Source organism: Phyllobates terribilis, unplaced genomic scaffold, assembly GCF_046119375.1.
Source record: "Phyllobates terribilis strain yellow unplaced genomic scaffold, ASM4611937v1 Scaffold_4__5_contigs__length_816908805, whole genome shotgun sequence".
Taxonomy (NCBI): domain Eukaryota; kingdom Metazoa; phylum Chordata; class Amphibia; order Anura; family Dendrobatidae; genus Phyllobates; species Phyllobates terribilis.
In genome coordinates this window covers 713,978,463-713,996,088 of record NW_027362764.1, presented here as the reverse complement: position 1 = coordinate 713,996,088, position 17,626 = coordinate 713,978,463, and the positions used below count along the sequence as shown (strand labels likewise).

At 42.5% G+C, this 17,626-nt stretch overlaps 2 protein-coding genes across 3 annotated transcripts in view; one reads left to right on the top strand and one right to left on the bottom strand.

Annotated features, from left to right (window-relative positions):
- Positions 1-4,775, top strand: part of VIRMA (vir like m6A methyltransferase associated) — a 47,415-nt gene extending 42,640 nt beyond the window's left edge. The window contains exons 20-24 of the mRNA XM_073679673.1: positions 257-353; positions 486-649; positions 1,932-2,263; positions 2,544-2,684; positions 4,348-4,775. Coding sequence (XP_073535774.1) covers positions 257-353; positions 486-649; positions 1,932-2,263; positions 2,544-2,684; positions 4,348-4,511 — 898 coding nt within the window. The 3' untranslated portion in view covers positions 4,512-4,775. The remainder of the gene's footprint in view (positions 1-256; positions 354-485; positions 650-1,931; positions 2,264-2,543; positions 2,685-4,347) is intronic.
- A 1,373-nt stretch (positions 4,776-6,148) lies between these two features.
- Positions 6,149-16,119, bottom strand: LOC141264501 (RING finger protein 151-like). 2 transcript variants are annotated; one of them, XR_012319972.1, is made up of 7 exons: positions 16,017-16,119; positions 11,830-12,031; positions 9,843-9,982; positions 9,602-9,761; positions 8,958-9,078; positions 8,645-8,806; positions 6,149-6,534 (listed from the first exon to the last, which is right to left on the bottom strand). XR_012319972.1 is itself a non-coding variant. In XM_073676780.1 (6 exons), the coding sequence occupies exons 2-5, from the start codon at positions 12,021-12,023 to the stop codon at positions 8,961-8,963; spliced, it is 612 nt and encodes a 203-aa protein (XP_073532881.1). In that variant the 5' UTR covers positions 12,024-12,031; positions 16,017-16,119; the 3' UTR covers positions 6,149-6,534; positions 8,958-8,960. The 2 variants fall into 2 exon arrangements, 1 of the variants encoding a protein (XP_073532881.1); XM_073676780.1 differs by lacking the exon at positions 8,645-8,806.
- Positions 16,120-17,626: the final 1,507 nt, after the last annotated feature.

Here is a 17,626-nt window from a genome sequence, read left to right as displayed (position 1 = left end):
GGGAAGGAGACTGATTCTGGTCAGAGTCAGTGCTGGGAAGCAAAATAAAAATATATGAAAATGTGACTTACTCTAGAAACACTGCTGATTAACTTAAAACGGCTGTTACTTTTATGCCAATAGTATTGAAATTCTGGTATTTCATGGGTTAACCCCATTTAAAAGGGGAGCACTATCACTATTGTAATTGAGTGCTATGTTGTGATGATTGTATTTCTGGCTAAAGATTAATGATGCGTCTTCTCTTCTTCGGCAGGACTGTGTACGTTCTAGCAGATGTGATGGACGATCAGCTGAAGTCGTTCTCATTTTCGCCCTTCCAGCCTGAAGAAGCGGATGTGGACCTAGACTTGGTATAAACCTTTCCTTTTACTGCAGCGTTTCAGACGATCACACTCCTATCGGATGTGAAGAATCCTGAATAGATCGCTGTACACGCTGCACCAGTTGTAATATGAGGTCGGTGTGTTTTTTTTTCCTTTTAGATGAAGGTTGACTTGATTGACCTTTCTGCCAAATGCTGCAGTGATTTTGACTTAAAAGCAGAACTGGAAAAATCCTTTTTGTTGGAGCCTTCATCCCCTGGCCGGACAAAAGCCTCCAAAGGTTTCAAGCTGGGAAAACACAAACATGAGACCTTTATTACAAGGTGAGTTTCGGATTCAGTTCCCGAGTAGTAAATGGATTCAGGTGCGTTCAGATCCAGCCTGAAGAAGCGGACGTGGACCCCCGCTGCGTGTAAACATCCCTTTTACGGACACGTCTTCGCTGGTCTCAATCCTATTACATGATAAATGGCAGAAGCGGACTGGGGAGGCTAAGAAGACGGGACATCTCTCCTGTTTTACTAAATACCACAAATCATTTCTTGCAGCTCTACTTTTTACCGTTACTCTGTTACTCCTCCTGGAAATGAATGAATAACTGACAGCTTGGCTTTCCTCTGATCACTGTCAGTAACACTGAGTATCACACTGTTTAGGGACTCGCTCCATTAAGGGAAGAGTAATGACCTGTTGTTAATGTATCTATTCATTTTTTCAAGACTAATGACTGAGGAACAGTATAATGTAGAGACTTAAGAAGACGCTCCAGGTATTTAATAAAACAGTCCTCTTAAAGGGAATGTCATCAGAAAAATGACCTATGTGAGACTCCTGCTTCTTCTTTTAGGAAACACATGGACATTAGGCTCAATGATGAAAGTCCAACCCTATATTTTGTACTGAAGCACCTAATGAGCATGTGCAAAGGCCATTATGAAGGGAGGGAGAGCAGGTCAGCTGTGATATCACCTGTTGTGATTGGTGGACCCTGTGTTATCAGCTGTGTATAGATGGGTGTTTGTGTCATTGTAATTGATAAGGAGCCCCCTGAAAACTCATCTTGAAAGAACAGGAAGTATGAATCTAAAATAAACCCCGTCGCCAGTGTGAAAATTGCAATTTTTCTTTTTAAACAAAACATTAGAAAAAAATTAAACTCTTTTAAAGTTTTTTTTTTTTTTTTTTTCATACCGTATTTTTTAAGTCACCTTGAGGGACTTGAACCTGTGATTGTCCTATCACAAACACTATATATACTATAAAATCCCAGCCTTCTATGAAGGGGACTGGAGCACTGTTTGGAAGGCATGCAGGCCTCTCCAGCTGCAAAAACAAGCCATCGGCACCCCGCGACCGTGTCGTGGAGAGCTGATGGCCACGTGCTGTAAATGTCTCGCAGAGATTGACAATGGTATTTATGGAGTCAACTGCTCAGGTCCACTTGCTGATGTTAGAGGCAGATGATTGCTGTGTAATGCAGCCATCATCTGCCAGGGGTAATGCAAACTCAGATTCTGAGTCCACATGAAACACTGTGACCTGATTATATAAAATGTACCAGTAAATCTCCTATGCAGGTCTGAATTGCTACTTTTCTTTTTATAGTGGAAAGTCTGAATACATTGAACCAGCAAAAAGAGCCCACTTTGTGCCTCCGCCTCGCGGAAGGGGCAGAGGTGGGTTTGGACAAGGCATGCGCCCCCACGACCTCTTCAGGCAAAGGAAGCAGAACACGAGCCGCCCTCCGTCTATGCACGTGGATGACTTTGTGGCTGCCGAGCGTAAAGAAGTTGTACCTCAAGTTGGAATTCCTCCGCCCAAAAGACCCATAAAAGTTACTCCAAAGGTGTCATCTCGTGGTGGATTTCCAGGAAACCGTGGTGGTCGAGGGGTGTTTCACAGCCAGAGCAGATTCTTCACTCCTCCTGCTCCTAAAGGTGGGTCGCCATCATATAACCAACCAGTAAACGGAGTTAGCTAATTATTTTATGGTGGTTTTACACCAGGGCTGGCACTACATTGTAATGTTGCATTGTGTAACCTTCACAACCATGGAAATGCCTTACAAATACATGAGTCCCATCCTGACGCACCTGGGACAGCACAAGAGTGGACGGATGCCTAGAGATGGACGGACGTCTCGAATCCATGAATTTTAGATGTTAACTGTTTAATTTCAGCCTAACTTTTTGACATTGTGGTTTTGTTTCTGTTTAGTTAACTACAGTCGTCGCGAAGGTGTCCGTGTGCTAAACTGGACTGCTCAGGCCGCCCCACGGGGGGCGTATGTGGAAAGCAGAGGAGCGCAAAGCAATTTTGACAGAGTGCCCCTGCCCTCGCTAAGGCAAAGCTCTGCAGGTGGGTAACCACACTCATTTTAACATTTTACAGATCTCCATTATTTTCTAATCTTTACTTTCTGTTGCCCTTTTCAACGACCAATATGGGACATTACCAATCGCAGAGCTGCTATTTAGGGTATCTGCACACGTTAAGTATTTACTTCTGCACCATTTTTGCATCTATTGGCAGGAAAAACCCTGTGTAAGGTCGTCACGTTTTTGATGCTTTTTTTTTTTTTTTACAAGCGATTTTGGTGCAAATCTGCAGAAAGAATTGACATGTTGCAGATTTAAATCTGCAAGAAAAAATAAGCAGCGTGTGCACGAGACTTCAGGTTCCTCATTAACTTTGCTGCTATCAGGAATCCCTTCAGGTTTTGTGACAAATCTGCAACAAGTCTTCAATGTGTGCACAGGCCCTTATAGGAACATTTCCAGACCAGTCCTATAAACCTATAGTAGATAAAACTTGGCACTCAGGAGGTTGCAGTGAAAGATATTCGTTTAATAGGCAATCTGTATCAAAATGTAACGTTTTGGTCTTGCGTTTAGACCTTGATCAGAACTGATTGCCAATGTGTGTATGGGAGGAAGATCTGCTGTTCTAGCACCGGGTACTGCGACGTATGTCGCTCTGGACTGGCACTCATTGGAACCCTACTTATAGCTCCCAACAGTCCTATAAACCTAGTCATTAAATAAAAAGTTATAAGGTGGTGTTAGGAGCCATATACTCGCAAAAAAAAAAAGGACCAAGCAAACATTTGTTAAAAACACTCTTAGTATCTAGGCGTATGTATTGGACATGAACCACAGACAGCTTAAAGGGGCTGTCCAGTGCCTCTTCTGCATTGGAGGTGAATAGTGCCTTTTACCTTATGACCCTAAGGCTATGTGCACATGTTGAGTATTTGATTGCAGAAATTTCTGAAACGTTTCTGAATCTCTAGGAATTTGTTGGTAGCAAAAACGCAATGAAAAATAGGCGCGTTTTGGTGCTTTTTTACCCATCGTTTTTGAGTGAAGTCAATGGTGAAAATCGCACAGAGAATTGACACGCAGCAGATTATTTTCTGCACCAAATCTGCAAGTCACAAATACTCAACGTGTGCATGATACTTCAGGTTTCTCATTCACTTTGCTGGCATCAGGTTTTGCCACAAATCCGCGCAGGAAAAAACTCACCAAATCTGTAACGTGTGCACACAGCCTTAGGGCACAGTCTGATGACCATATATATCAGAGTGAGATCGGAACGCAGTGCACGGACTGACCGTCGTCTCTCCCAACCTGAGCTTGACAGCTTCATGTATTTCTGTGCAGCTGTCCCGCTTGGGTCGAGAGAGCTGCGACCTGTCCGAGCACTGCAGTCCGATCTCTGTCCAATATATACTGCCGTCTGACTGCACCCTTACATAGGTGCTGAAACGCGTGCACAATCGCCAGGTATCGTGATCATGTCCTGTTCATTCACTTAGGACGTGTGCACAACACTTGCTGATCACGCACACAACTGGTTAGTTTTGGGTAATAACATGATTTCCCCGAATATTTTCCATCATCTTCATCATACGTGACTTCATACACTTATGTCTTCAGTATCAAGCTTTTCATAAAATGAGCGTTGCACGTTCTGTTTTTCCTTTACCAAACTGAATATTGATCTATTTCTTTATTAGGATACCGTCCAAACCCTCGTGAACGAGCAATCAGGGGCCGCGGTGGTGGTGGAGGTCTTGGACCTTCTTGGGCTAATGCTGCAGGCGGTGGAAATGCTTCACGTGGAAAATTCCTTGGAGGAAATGGCAGCAGAGGGCGTCACGTGCGTTCCTTCACCAGATAGAAGGAAATCTCCCGGACATGTTATATATGTGAATAGTTTGAAAGATTATTGGAAAGCAGAAGGACCAAGGGACACCGTGGTGTGATACCGCCGCACCTTCCAATATTGGGCCTGACAGTAAACGTATTTTGATACATGTTACAAGTCGAAGTGAAAAGCGTTTTATTTTTATGTACAGTTTAGTCATTTTTTTTGTTTGTCCCATCTTCTTTGGCGCATTTTTTATTATTTTTTTTTTTTTTATAATAAAATGACTAAATATCAGATGTGCATTTATTTGTGTATTTTATTCAAAGTAACTGGTGAAAACATAACATGAAATGGACGTTCACAGTGGATTTCATTGAAAGGTATTTAGAGTTAGGGCCCTTTTACACAGCGTTTTTGCCCACGTTTGTTGGCCCTGTCGGGGCTTGCATCCATACCCCTCTCCCTTCCCCTGCAAAACGGGATCTGGGTGTAAGCACTGATGGGGCCATAGACTATAATGGTGCCAGAAGAGTCAGCGTGCGGGCATATACATCTACTGGAGGCAGACATTCAGATGCAGTCTGGGTATCCGCTTCTAGTAGGCATATACGCCCAAAAATGATGTGGGGCATACTCCCGAACCGCATGTTGTGGGGGGACCGGGCGTAAGCTTTGAATGAACCTACGAACTTGGGAAATAACGCCTTGTGAAAGGTCTCATCCCTGAGCCAACAGCAGCCAGGAAGCAGGATGCTGTCTGATCTATGTCTGAAGCAGCAGCACAGTCAGCTTTGTGTAGGCGTTGTGCAGACTCTACAGCAGGAAAATGGCAGGCAATTTTTAAAGACTTTTAAAACTTGTTTAATTTTACATTTAGGAAGCAGATAAACCATTTAAAAATAAAATCAAAGCAAATGTGTACACTGCCTCTAATAATATCCTAAATGTTTTGAAGACAAAAAAAATAATGAAGTATACATTTCTCTTAAAATATACCTTTCTGGAAAGGGAAACTATGTAAACAAATATTCTTTAATGCATTTACCTGTCAACCATTTATAATAACATAAGGACTGTGTCTTATAGCCTTCATTAATGCACGTTTTCGGGAAGAGAAACCTTAAAGGGATTTTCCCACAAACAAAAGTTGATTTTAATCAATAGATCTTGGAATCATAATAAGTTCCACAATTGGATGTGTTTAAATAAAATGTTCCTGTGCTGAGATAATCTTATAAATGTGCCCCTGCTGTGTACTGTGTAATGGCTGTGTCTGACTGTGCAGGAACATGGTCTGATCATACCACAGCTCCTGGGCAGGGGGGGAAGCAAGAGTGTAGAGAAATTCAGCACGGGATCGCAAATAACTTTCTTTGAGGTAAAACATTTTTTAAAAACGGGCAGTGAAAAGTTTTACCTCACAGAATCAGCTGTGATCCCCGGCTGTAATGTCTGTATACTCTTTTGCCCCCCCCCCCTGCCCAGGAGCTGTGGTATGATCAGACCATGTCCCTGTATGGTCAGACTCGGCCATTACACAGTACACAGCAGGGACAAATATATAAGATTATCTCAGCACAGGAACATTTTATTTAAACACATCAATTGTGGAACTTATTATTATTCCAAGATCTATTGATTAAAATCAACTTTTGTTTGTGGTAAAACTCCTTTAACTTAAAATAAACTGCATTCTCTTCCTGAAGGGACTTGTTTTCTTCCCAGGCTTTCTAAAATAAATGTGGCTATAGGGGTCAAAACTGACTAGATGCTACATGCTGCTTGGAAATAACTCCATAACATCCTGATGAGATTAGAGACCTCTCTGGTTCTTCTCTTTAAAGCTTTCAGGGAGCGTTGAACGGTCACTGGAAGTTTTCTGTACTTCATCCTTGTTTGTTCGGCATTCTGGCTGTAATCCTTTCAGTAGTACCATCAGTTCTCGCTTCTCCAGGTTTGTCGGCTCCAGGTTTGTCGGCTCCAGGTCCTGCCGGATCTGTCTTTCTGAAGCCATCAGAGTCCGCACATCTGACATGAGCTGCGATACCTGCCTCTGGAACAAACAAAGCCATGACGTGCAGAAACTATCAAAATGCTAAATTTTTAGGTGATCTCATTGAGTAAAATTAAAATGCAGCCATTCAATCTGAACCTAAAAGTACAGATCTGCCTTTGCCATTTCTTGTTCCAAACTCTGGACTGATTAATATCTCTTATTTTTTCTAATTCTCAGCATAGCAAGATATTTTATAATTATATGTTTTTTTCTGGGTTCAAAATGTTTTTGTGAAAGACAGTAAAGGTTATAAAATAACAAAACCAACCATAACTTATTTGGTTACATCCCTGTCTATCCTGCATCATTGCTTCCTGACAATTCAATTACTTCTCAGCAGAAGTTATAGTGATTGGCTGCAGTGGTCACATGAGTGATAGCACATGATGCTTGTAGAGATGTAAAACAGAGTCTGGAAGCGATGGTGCAAGACTGACGAGGATTCCTCGAGTAAGTACTGATGGATTTATTATTTGATGGCAATTACTCAAGTTAGCAAAGTTTTGTTGAACCAAAAACACTTTTTAACTACTTAGATGACCAAACTTTTCATGGTGAACCAGACACACAATGTAATAATGGCTGCAGAGTGGAATAAAATATTATTATTTTTTATTTCGCCTCTGTTGCAGAGATATTTGCAATCAAACTGTGTCGCCTAATGAGTTACCTTTAGTTAAGCCAAGTGGGTGTTGCTACCGGAGGATGACTTTCTCCATGAATGAGTTGCTGTCTGATGACACCCACTTGGCTTTAACAAAGTTAACTCATTAAGTACCACCAAATACTTTGCTAATATCTCCGCAATGGAGAGGTGAAATAAAAACAAACCTATTACGCTCTGCAGCCATTATTACATCTTGCGTCCAGTTCAACATGAAAAACTTGGTAAATGTACTCCCTTGTCTCGAGTCTATGTCCAGGAAACTCTGTGTATCTTAATCCTATTGAGAACCTGTGGTCAATCTCCAAAAAGTGGGTGGACAAACAAAAACACAGAAATAGGGTTAGCCTCCAAGCACTGATTAGGCAAAAATGGGCTATCCTCATCAGTCAGGATTTGGCCCAGAAGCTGATATCTAGCTTTGAGGGCAAAGGGCTTAAGAAGCCTGGAAAAATAAGGGTCATGATTGATTCTTTGCAAAAGTGTAACATATTTGTCAATTAAGGTTCAAAACCATCTAAAATGCCGACGACTGTACTAATGTAACCATAGAAACATCTGACTAAAAGTTCTAAGAAAACTGAAGCAACAAACTTTGTGAAATCCAAAATTTGTGTCAGTTTCTTCTTTTGGCCATGACTGTACTATGAATACACTAGTCTTTTAGAGCTAAAAGCTGACAGGTTGGAGCTATTTTTTTATTTTTTTTATTTAAAGGGAATTTGTAAGCAGTTTTTTTTCTTTCTAATCTGGCACCAGCATAATGTAGGAACAGAGACCCTGATTCCAGCGATGTGTCACTTACTGGGTGCAGCAGTTGTGATACAATGAGTTATCTCTGCTGCAGATCTAGCAGTGCTCAAATGCGGAGCTCTATAACCCCGCCCACAACACTGATAGGTTGCTTTGTCAATATAGACAGAAAGCTGCCAATCAGTGATGAGGGTGTGCTTGGACCAGGAGGCACGCAACAGCTAGTCCTATAGTGATAATCTCCAGCTGATAAAACACTGATTTTATTAATATGCAAATTGCCTCTTTAGAGAAAAAGAGGACTTGTACTCTCTACTGCCACCTATTGGAAGCAGCAATCCTACAAGTCACAATCAACCCTTTAACGAGTAGTGCAATATGACTTGGGATAATAGCCAAGTCAGAATCTCAATTTGCAGACACGGTGTTTCGGGCTGTTGGCCCTCATCAGTGCAAAGTATGATAAGTGATTTGGCTAGGTGAGAGGCTCTGGACTGAGGTCTAAGGGGGTAACGTTTCTCCTTGTGATTTTATAAAAACAATGAAACATCACTGGAATCAGGGTCTCTACCCCTTCCTCATGCTGCTCTCAGATTACATAGCAAAAACCTGCTGATTCCTTTTAAAAGTGTTTCCCATATTCAACATTTATCCACAACATTCACTGGAACAGGGGTCCAAAGTACTCACTTCACAGTTTTGGGTGAAGAGAAGTCTATTAGGTGACTGTTCTTGGTTACCAAAGCGTATTTCTTGCCCTGGATAGACCTGTGAGTCCATGCTTTCCATAAGCAGCCTCATCTCATTAGGCACAGTGTAATACTTCACATGTCTTGTGATGCTATAGAGAAACTGAACAGTTGTTTTGGTCAACTGGATCATTTACCTCCACTCACCAAAAAGAGAATCCTCTTTTGGATCCTAAAGAGATCCCTATTAAATGTCTTCAGATATTTATATTACATTTTTGTACAGCTAAAATGGAAGCAGACACAAAATATACCTTTTAGCTCTTCTGTCTCTGCCTGTAAAGACTCCCTTTAAGGACCATGTGTCGTCTCTGTGAGTCCAGCCTAGAGTCCATCTCCAGCTTGGCTTCTTTGACTCTGTATATCACTTCAGATCTAGAGACGAGAGATCAGTACAGTAAAGGCCGCCCTACACATTAGATGGCTGTCGGCCAAATCATGCTTACAAGGCCATCTTGGCCGTCGCTCCCATACACAGGAGCACACATTTGGCAGAGTGCTCCTGTGTTCTCCGGCAGAAAGCCCTCGAATGGCACGTCATTGGCTTCGTTGGGGCTTGCATCCAAAGCCTTGGATATGGACGTTTGCACTTACTTACTATTGACTTTAGTAATGCAGAATCACATTGTGCTCCATCGGACATAATTTACGTCCTTATCTGGCTATTTGAGGCAGGTACTGCGTCTTGGAGCCCACCAGAAATAGGTGGACACTGCTGAAAATTATATCCTACAAAGCACAATGTAACTGCATTATTAAAGTCAATGGCCTCATGAGCGCAATCATCCGAATTCTGTTTTCCAGGGCTTCAAATGTAAGCTCTCAAGAGAGCCACCTATGGTAGGCTAAGGCACAGTGTGAACATACCCTAATGCTTTGTATATGTAAAGGTTATTACCTTAGAAGTTCTAGCTCTGTTCTGAGTGCAATACAGTTATGCTGTAGATCTTCAGCACTTAGGATGCCATAACCACAGCCATTGGGGCATTCCCGGCTCCGATGTTCACACACCACCAGGTGACTATCCAGATGTCTTCTCTCAAACTGGACAGGGCAGCCTAACACCAGAAAGCTCATGTAGAACGTGACATAGAATGGAAGGGTGGACAGTGTTCATAATGAGTTTATTAGATACTTACCAGCATTTATACAGGACATACAACCGTATTCACACTCCTTCTCATGTTTATCTATGGACCCCAGAGAACAAACCATCTCGCAGCCACTTCTGTCATTTTTACACTGGATCTGAAGTCTGCTCAGCTCGTTCCGCATGTACCTAGATAAATACAGAAGCATATTATAGAATAGAATGAACTCGTGTAGTATTATCATCTCACTCAATCCTTCCACCAGACACATCATAGTAAATGACTCATTTCAACCATATCTGTCAGGACAATTTTGCACAATCCCCCCAGAACCTGGATCCTCTTCCCTCCCACACCTCAAGCTCACTTTCCACCTTTGAACCTGTCCCAAAAGAAGTGACCAGGCTCCTGGCTTCATCTCGCCTTACAACCTGCATCAATGACCCTATTCCCTCACATCTCCTTCAGTCCAACTTCCCGGCTGTCACTCCCTACCTAACTAAAATACCTAACCTCTCTCTTTCTTCCGGTATCTTTCCCTCTTCATTCAAACATGCCATCATAACCCCTTTACTAAAAAAAACATCCTACTAGACCAGAACTGTGCTGCTAACTACAGACTGGTCTCTAATCTCCTGGAACCCTTGGTCCACTCCCATCGAATCCGCTATCTCTCAGATAATACTCTTCCTTGACCCTTTATAATCCGGTTTCTGCTCTTTACACTTTACTGAAACTGCCCTTATTAAAGTCTCTGATGATCTACTAACAGCTAAATCTAATGGTCACTACTCCCTGCTGATTCTCCTGGATCTCTGCTGTAGTCGACACTGTGGATCACCAGCTCCTCCTCACTATGCTCCGCTCTATCGGCCTTAAGGACACTGTTCGTTCTTGGTTCTCCTCCTTTTCCTCTGACCGCTCCTTCACTATCATTTCCTGGCTCTTCTTCCTGTCCTCTTTCCCTTACTGTTGGGGTTCCTCAGATCCCCTCCTCTTAATCATAGAATGGTAGAGTTGGAGGGGACCTCCTGGGTCATCTGGTCCAACCCCCTGCTCAATGCAGGAGTCACTAAATCATCTCAGACAGATGTCTGTCCAGCCTCTGGTTGAAGACTTCCATTGAAGGAGAACTCACCACCTCTCGTGGCAGCCTGTTCCACTCATTGATCACCCTCACTGTCAAAAAGTGTTTTCTAATATCTAATCTGTATCTTCTCCCTTTCAGTTTCATCCCATTGCCTCTAGTGTTTCCATGTGCAAATGAGGATGATCCCTCTACACTGTGACAGCCCTTCAGATATATTTGTCTCCTCTTGGCCTTGCCTCTATTTGACAATCCATCAGCAGATTTTTGTGCAGGGCCGTCTATATGTTGATGACACCTATTCCCACTTTTATTTTATAACTATGTTGAACCATTCAATAATTTTTTAGCAGAAACATCACATTAGAAGTCATTCAGACATTGTGTGCAATTACCCTGCGTACAATACACCGTGAGGGTTACGGCTATGTCTGAAGTATGGGCGGCGGGGTAAATAACCGTTTTGACTAGGGGTGAATATTACATTATTGCTAAGAAACAAAGACAGGAATTTGTAGTCTCCTGAAAAAATGCAGTCTAAGCATAGGAGACTGTAAGGCTTAGTGCCCACGATGCAGAAATGAAGCAGAAATTTTCCTGAGCATTTCTGCATCTCCTTGGCAGAAAAACGCATGCGGTTTTTACATGCGTTTTTGACGCATTTTGATGCGTTTTTGATGCGTATTTGACATGCGTTTTTCCAATGCATTGTATAGGCAAATACGCATGCAGAAACGCACAAGAATTGGTCATGTCCATATTTTTTCTGGGAGTAAAATCTGCGCAGAAAAAATCCTGACCATGTGCACAGAACTTGCAGAATGTCATAGGAAGTCATGGGATAAGGTATGCAATGCGTTTCTGCAAATCCGCACCAAAAAACGAACCAAAAACGCATCGTGGGCACACAGCCTAAAGAACAAAATCAGAAATTGCCCAAAAGAATACCTGTGTAATGCCTTTAGATCGGTGACAGCTAGGGTTTGCCGATCCTCAGGACAGTTATTGTATACAGGTATACATGAAGCACAGAAGGCATGTTCACAGGGGGCTTGTAGTGGGCGCTCAAGAACATCCCGACATATGCAGCAGAGAAGACCATCGTTCACATAGCCAAGGAAACGTTCAATGTCATTGCCCATCACTATGTCTGAAATAAATGGAATGTATTAGAAACCCTACAAGATTGCAATGTGTCCCTCTAATCCTGATCCATTTGTCATACTCTCTGGACGTTGTACCGTGACCTGGGCATTTGTAGCCCCAATTAAAAAGATTCACTTCCTGACTTTCGATCCGAACTTTCCTCCATCATGTTCAGTTGTTGTGAAAATTCAGTGTGGATTTTAGGTGTAAAATCCTCAACAAATTACAGTAAAAAAAAAAAGTAAATAAGGTTTTACAGAACCTAATTCACACACAGCATGCCCTAAAACCCATGCAGATTTTGGGGTATTTTACGGATTTTTAATTTCCCACAATTCCCCCTCTGTCATGGATGTTTTTTTTCAGGATTTTCACAAATATAATGTTCTGAAATGAAAATATTCTGTTGCATCTAAATATACTCTATGGACCCCTTTACATTTTAGAAGGGGTGGGCTAAAAATGACATGAAAACTGCATAAAAGTTAACACATACAGTGCAGTTGTTTGTGGTTTTTGCTGTTATTTTGTGGGAAAGAGAGATGGAGAACGTCTTCAAAAATGATTCTCATAGCAAATGAGGAAAAAAGCCACATACCAAAATGAAAAATGTGTTGAGAATTTCCTAATTTCCAAACAGAAAACATATAGCCTTAGCTTTTTTTGGGATAAGAACCCCCCCCCAAAAAAAAATACATAGTGAATCCAGCCTAATGGTGCCCATATACTTACAATAGCACTGACCGCTATTCATCTCATCACCACTAATGGGGAGAGGGGAATATGGGGAGGCTGGCGGTAACTCTCATGTGAGAACAAAGGATTGAGCAAGGGGGATTTCTTCCCCCAATATGTACTGTGGCCGGACAATGTGTCATCCTATATACATTAGAGGGTTAGGTGGTCCGGCCGAAATCATCAGGATCGTCCAGCTTATCTCTTTTGTGTATGGCTATCTTTGGGCTATTTATTTTTATACTGAAGCATTAAGATTTCCCTTCACAGGAACTAAGGGGCCGAGGTCAAACCCTTGGAAACAACCCCGTAGCTTGATCCCTCCTCCACCAAACTTTATATCTGGCACAATGCAGTCAGGCAGGTAATGTTCTGGCATTCGCCAATCCCAAACTCATCCATCAGATGCCGGATAGAGAAGTGTGATCCGTCACTGCACAGAACACGCTTCCTCCAGAGTCCAGTGGTGGCGGCTTTACATCACTCCATCCAATACTTGGAATTGTGCTTGGTGATGTAAGGCTGCATGCAGCTGCTTGGTCATGGAGACCCATATAATATAGCTCTCAGCACACAGATTTTGTAATGGAGTTAAAGCCAGATTAGGTTTGTAGCTCCAAAGTCACATGTTAGTAAAGGCAGGTGGCAATGCGAAGGGCCGTATGTTATACACTGGGGGGCGAGGGACGAGATGATATACATCGAGGGCGATGGGGCCGGATGTTATACACTGGGGGCAATGAAGCCAGACATTAGACACTGGGGCAAATGGAGCTGGATGTTATACACCAGGGGCAACGAAGCCGGATGTTATATACTGGGGCAAATTGAGCTGGATGTTATACACCAGGGGCAACTAAGACGGATGTTATATATTGGGGGCAAATGGAGCTGGATGTTATACACCAGGGGCAATGAAGCCGGATGTTATATACTGGGGCAAATGGAGCTGGATGTTATACACCAGGGGCAACTAAGCCGGATGTTATATATTGGGGGCAAATGGAGCTGGATGTTATACACCAGGGGCAACGAAGCCGGATGTTATATATTGGGGGCAAATGGAGCTGGATGTTATACTCGGGGGGCAACGAAGCCGGTTGTTACATACTGGGGGCAAATAGGCCACATGTTATACACCGAGGGCAATGGGGCCAGATATTATTCACCGAAGGCTACGGGGCCGGATGTTATACACCGAGGGCAATGGGGCCAGATATTATTCACCGAAGGCAATGGGGCCGAATGTTATACACCGGGGGCAATGGGGCCGGATGTTATACATTGAGGGAGATGGGGCCTGATGTTATACACTGGGGGCAATGAAGCCAGATATTAGACACTGGGGCAAATGGAGCTGGATGTTATAGACCAAGGGCAATGAAGCCGGATGTTACAGTATATACTGGGGGCAAATGTAGCTGGATGTTATACACCAAGGGCGGTGGGGCTGGATGTTATACCCCGGGGGCAATTGGGCCAGATGTTATAACCTGGGGGCAATGGAGCCAGATGTTATACCCCGAGGACAAGGAGACCGGATGTTATACACCAAGGGCAATGGGGTCTTATGTTATACACCGGGAACAAGGGGGCCGGATGTTATACACCGAGGATAATGGGGCCGGATGTTATACACCGAGGATAATGGGGCCGGATGTTATACACCGAGGATAATGGGGCCGGATGTTATACATCGAGGGCAATGGGGCCGGATTTTATACACCGAGGGCAATGGAGGAGCCAGATGTTATACACCGGAGATAAGGGGGCCGGAAGTTATACACCGAGGGCAATGGAGTCAGATGTTATACACCGGGGACAAGGGGGCTGGACATTATACTTAGTATATAAAAAGTTTCAGCCAGCTCACCTGAGCAATCCGAAGAATGGAGCACGGAAATTCGTCCTGACCAGACGCCAATAATACTGAAGAAAACAAAAAGGTATCCAGCTCCAGGATCCGAGGAAACAGGAACATTTTAAAATAGCAACTTTATTAGAAAAAAATCATAAAAATTACTCCATCCAAAAATGAAGGAATGAATAAATAAAAGTGAGGTACAGGTGCAATTGAATAGCTGTTACTAGGACATTTTCAGCAACGCGTTTCGATTGCTCGGATCCTGGAGCTGGACACCTTTTTGTTTGCCGGACATTATACACCAGGAGCAATGAGACTAAATGATTAACCTGAACTCGATGATAAAGATGTGTGTTCCAACAATTTTGTCCACATAGTGTACCTCAATACATGTAGGGCATAGAGCCACTTGTCAGCACAAGTCAATAGTACATCAAGCTGCAATATAGAGTGAGAGGTTTGTTTAGCCAATGAAATATTATTTTCCTACTTACTAAATGACTATCACCCTTAGGCCAGAGCTCCACAATGTCATATCACTTGTTATATTCACTTGTGATTCTGCAATGTCACATGCAATATCTTCAGTCATTATGGACGGACAATATGTTTAATTTGTCACATTAAATTTAATACTATTGCAAAATTGCTTATAATGATATCTCATATACACAGGCAATGCCATTTGTCCCCAAAAATCTAAAGAGTAACTGTTGTTTTAAATTTTATTTCATAAATCAATAGTACACAAGAAAATACACAATTTTGTAATATATTTTATGAGAGAAATCTGCTTCTTTCACCTCCTGGACTGATCTTTCACTCTCAATTACTGAAATAGGAGATACACGTTGGTGCTTAGAAGATTCTATGGAGAAGAGGGAGGAGCTAGAGATACATGGACATTCTGCTGCAAGTTCTCCAAAAACACTTACAGTTCTCCATAGAACTTTATGAGCACCAATTGTCATCTCCTATCTCAGTAATGGGAAGGTCTGTATTTTGAGAACGAATGATCAGTCCAGGAGGAGAAAGAAGTGGATTTCTCTATTAAGATACATTACAAAGTTTCTTATTTTCAGGCGTACTATTGATTTATGAGAAAAAAAAAGTGTAAATGATGGCAATTCTTTAAGTCGGGGGAAATATCACGCTGTATTGTAATGTGAACGTGCTTTTGCAAATATCAATCAAGTTCTTTTGCTGTGGAGCCATGGCGTCAGGAGGCATATATTCCTCCATCAGATAATGATACACCCATGTGTAAATAAATCACTCACGTGACAGTTCTCATCCATGACGTGACGACCTCATTACGGTTGATGTTATAACATGAAGACGAAGTTCTTGTCCTGTGATGGGATAAGGAATATTAGTGGAAACCACTTACCCAGTGAAAGTGATGGAAGGCTGTGAGATCAAGGCTAGGACGGGGACTGGGTGACACTGGCAGAGGTGCCTCACTGGAATGCTATTCCCTTCCTGTGAAGACAAAGAAAGAAGATCACATGTGTTTCCTATGAGACCGGACAGCCGCGGCCTGAGCTCACTACACAATACACCACTGTTCACTTGGAAAACAAATCCCTGGATAGTAAGATTCTGCACCGTCATACATGGCTAGAAGCAAAGAATGGGCCGCTCCATGATCTCTCCTGAGTGGCAAAGAAAACTTAAAATTGAGCATCCAAAAATAAATCTAATTTTTGTTAACATTAATATCTTTTATGACATATCCGCCGGATACGCAAAAATGTTCGGTCATGTGGATCAGACAACTGAGACCCACCACCAGGTACATAGGCACCTAGCGCATTTCTCGGCTGACAGTCGGCAGCGGAGTTGAGTTAAATGACCAATGCAGACTGGGTTTTTTTGTGCCTCCAGTGTATATTCTCTCATCCGAGAAAATTGGGCCAATTAGGCTGATCACACATGCTGATCAAATTCTCCATCTTCTCCATTCTGTTAGTCCGTGAAAATCAGACCCCACTCAGATGACATCCAAGTGCAGTCCAATGTTTTTCATGGACCCGTTGACTTTCATGGCCGAGTGCGATCCGAATATTGAATCCAACTCGGGCATGCAGCAATTTTTTCCTTGGACAAGCTCTGTCTGAGGAGAAAAATGGACGTGCACGGCCCCATAGAATAACATTGGACTGAATGCAATCTGATGTTTTGCTGAATCGCACTCGGACCGAAAATACGATCGTCTGCACCTGTCCTTAGAGACATTTAATGTATGCTGGGAAACCTAGTAGAAAGTAGAGGTAGGTTACTATTCACCCAACTCATTCAAACTGCTTTTTTCTCTCACTGTGTAGATTAGGTGTCCCCAACCTGTAACTCTAGAGCCACATGTAGTTGGCGGGCCCATGATGTGTGGCTCGCTGCTGTCTACCAGCTTGGTGCATTAGCTCCATGTGTAGCAAACAGCCATTAAGAACAGATCTCTAGATGAAGTCTTTTATATGTAGCCCTTTAAGAACAGATCTCTAGATGAAGTCTTTTATATGTAGCCCTGCACAGAGGAGCAGATCTGAATGGGGTTAAGATAGGAAACCCTGGAGCTTGATCTACTGCCTTGGTGCGATTTCAGTGGAAAAGCTTTGGCTGTCATTATACCAGTAATAGGGGTCTCTGGGTGTCACTACTGTGAGTGGGCAATGAGCAGGATGTGGCTCGTGACCCTCTTTTATGGCTGAATGTGGCTCTCAAGGTCAAAAATGTTGAGGACCTCTGGTCTAGAGCAAGCGCAGCAGACAGTACTTTCCAATATAGTGGACCATTAAAATATATATATATATATTCTGCGCGGTATAATTTTTTGTAAATTTTATTGGCTAGTTGCCAATGTGTGGCATATGTCGTTATACATCAATAGATGCGTAAACCATGAGCTAAATCTGTTATCATACAATGGACTATTGGTTATCAGGTTTTTACGTTAAATATATAGGATACATTTTCTTAATTTTGATATTCTTTTTTTATTCA

Bases quoted from the DNA above. Each gene is read 5' to 3' on its own strand.
- LOC141264501 (XM_073676780.1), bottom strand. From the start codon at position 12,023: ATGGGCAATGACATTGAACGTTTCCTTGGCTATGTGAACGATGGTCTT. The intron at 9,762-9,842 runs GTAAGTATCTAA...TTCTGGTGTTAG, and splicing joins TATGTCCTGTATAAATGCTG to GCTGCCCTGTCCAGTTTGAG. The intron at 9,079-9,601 runs GTAATAACCTTT...TCTCGTCTCTAG, and splicing joins ACAGAGCTAGAACTTCTAAG to ATCTGAAGTGATATACAGAG.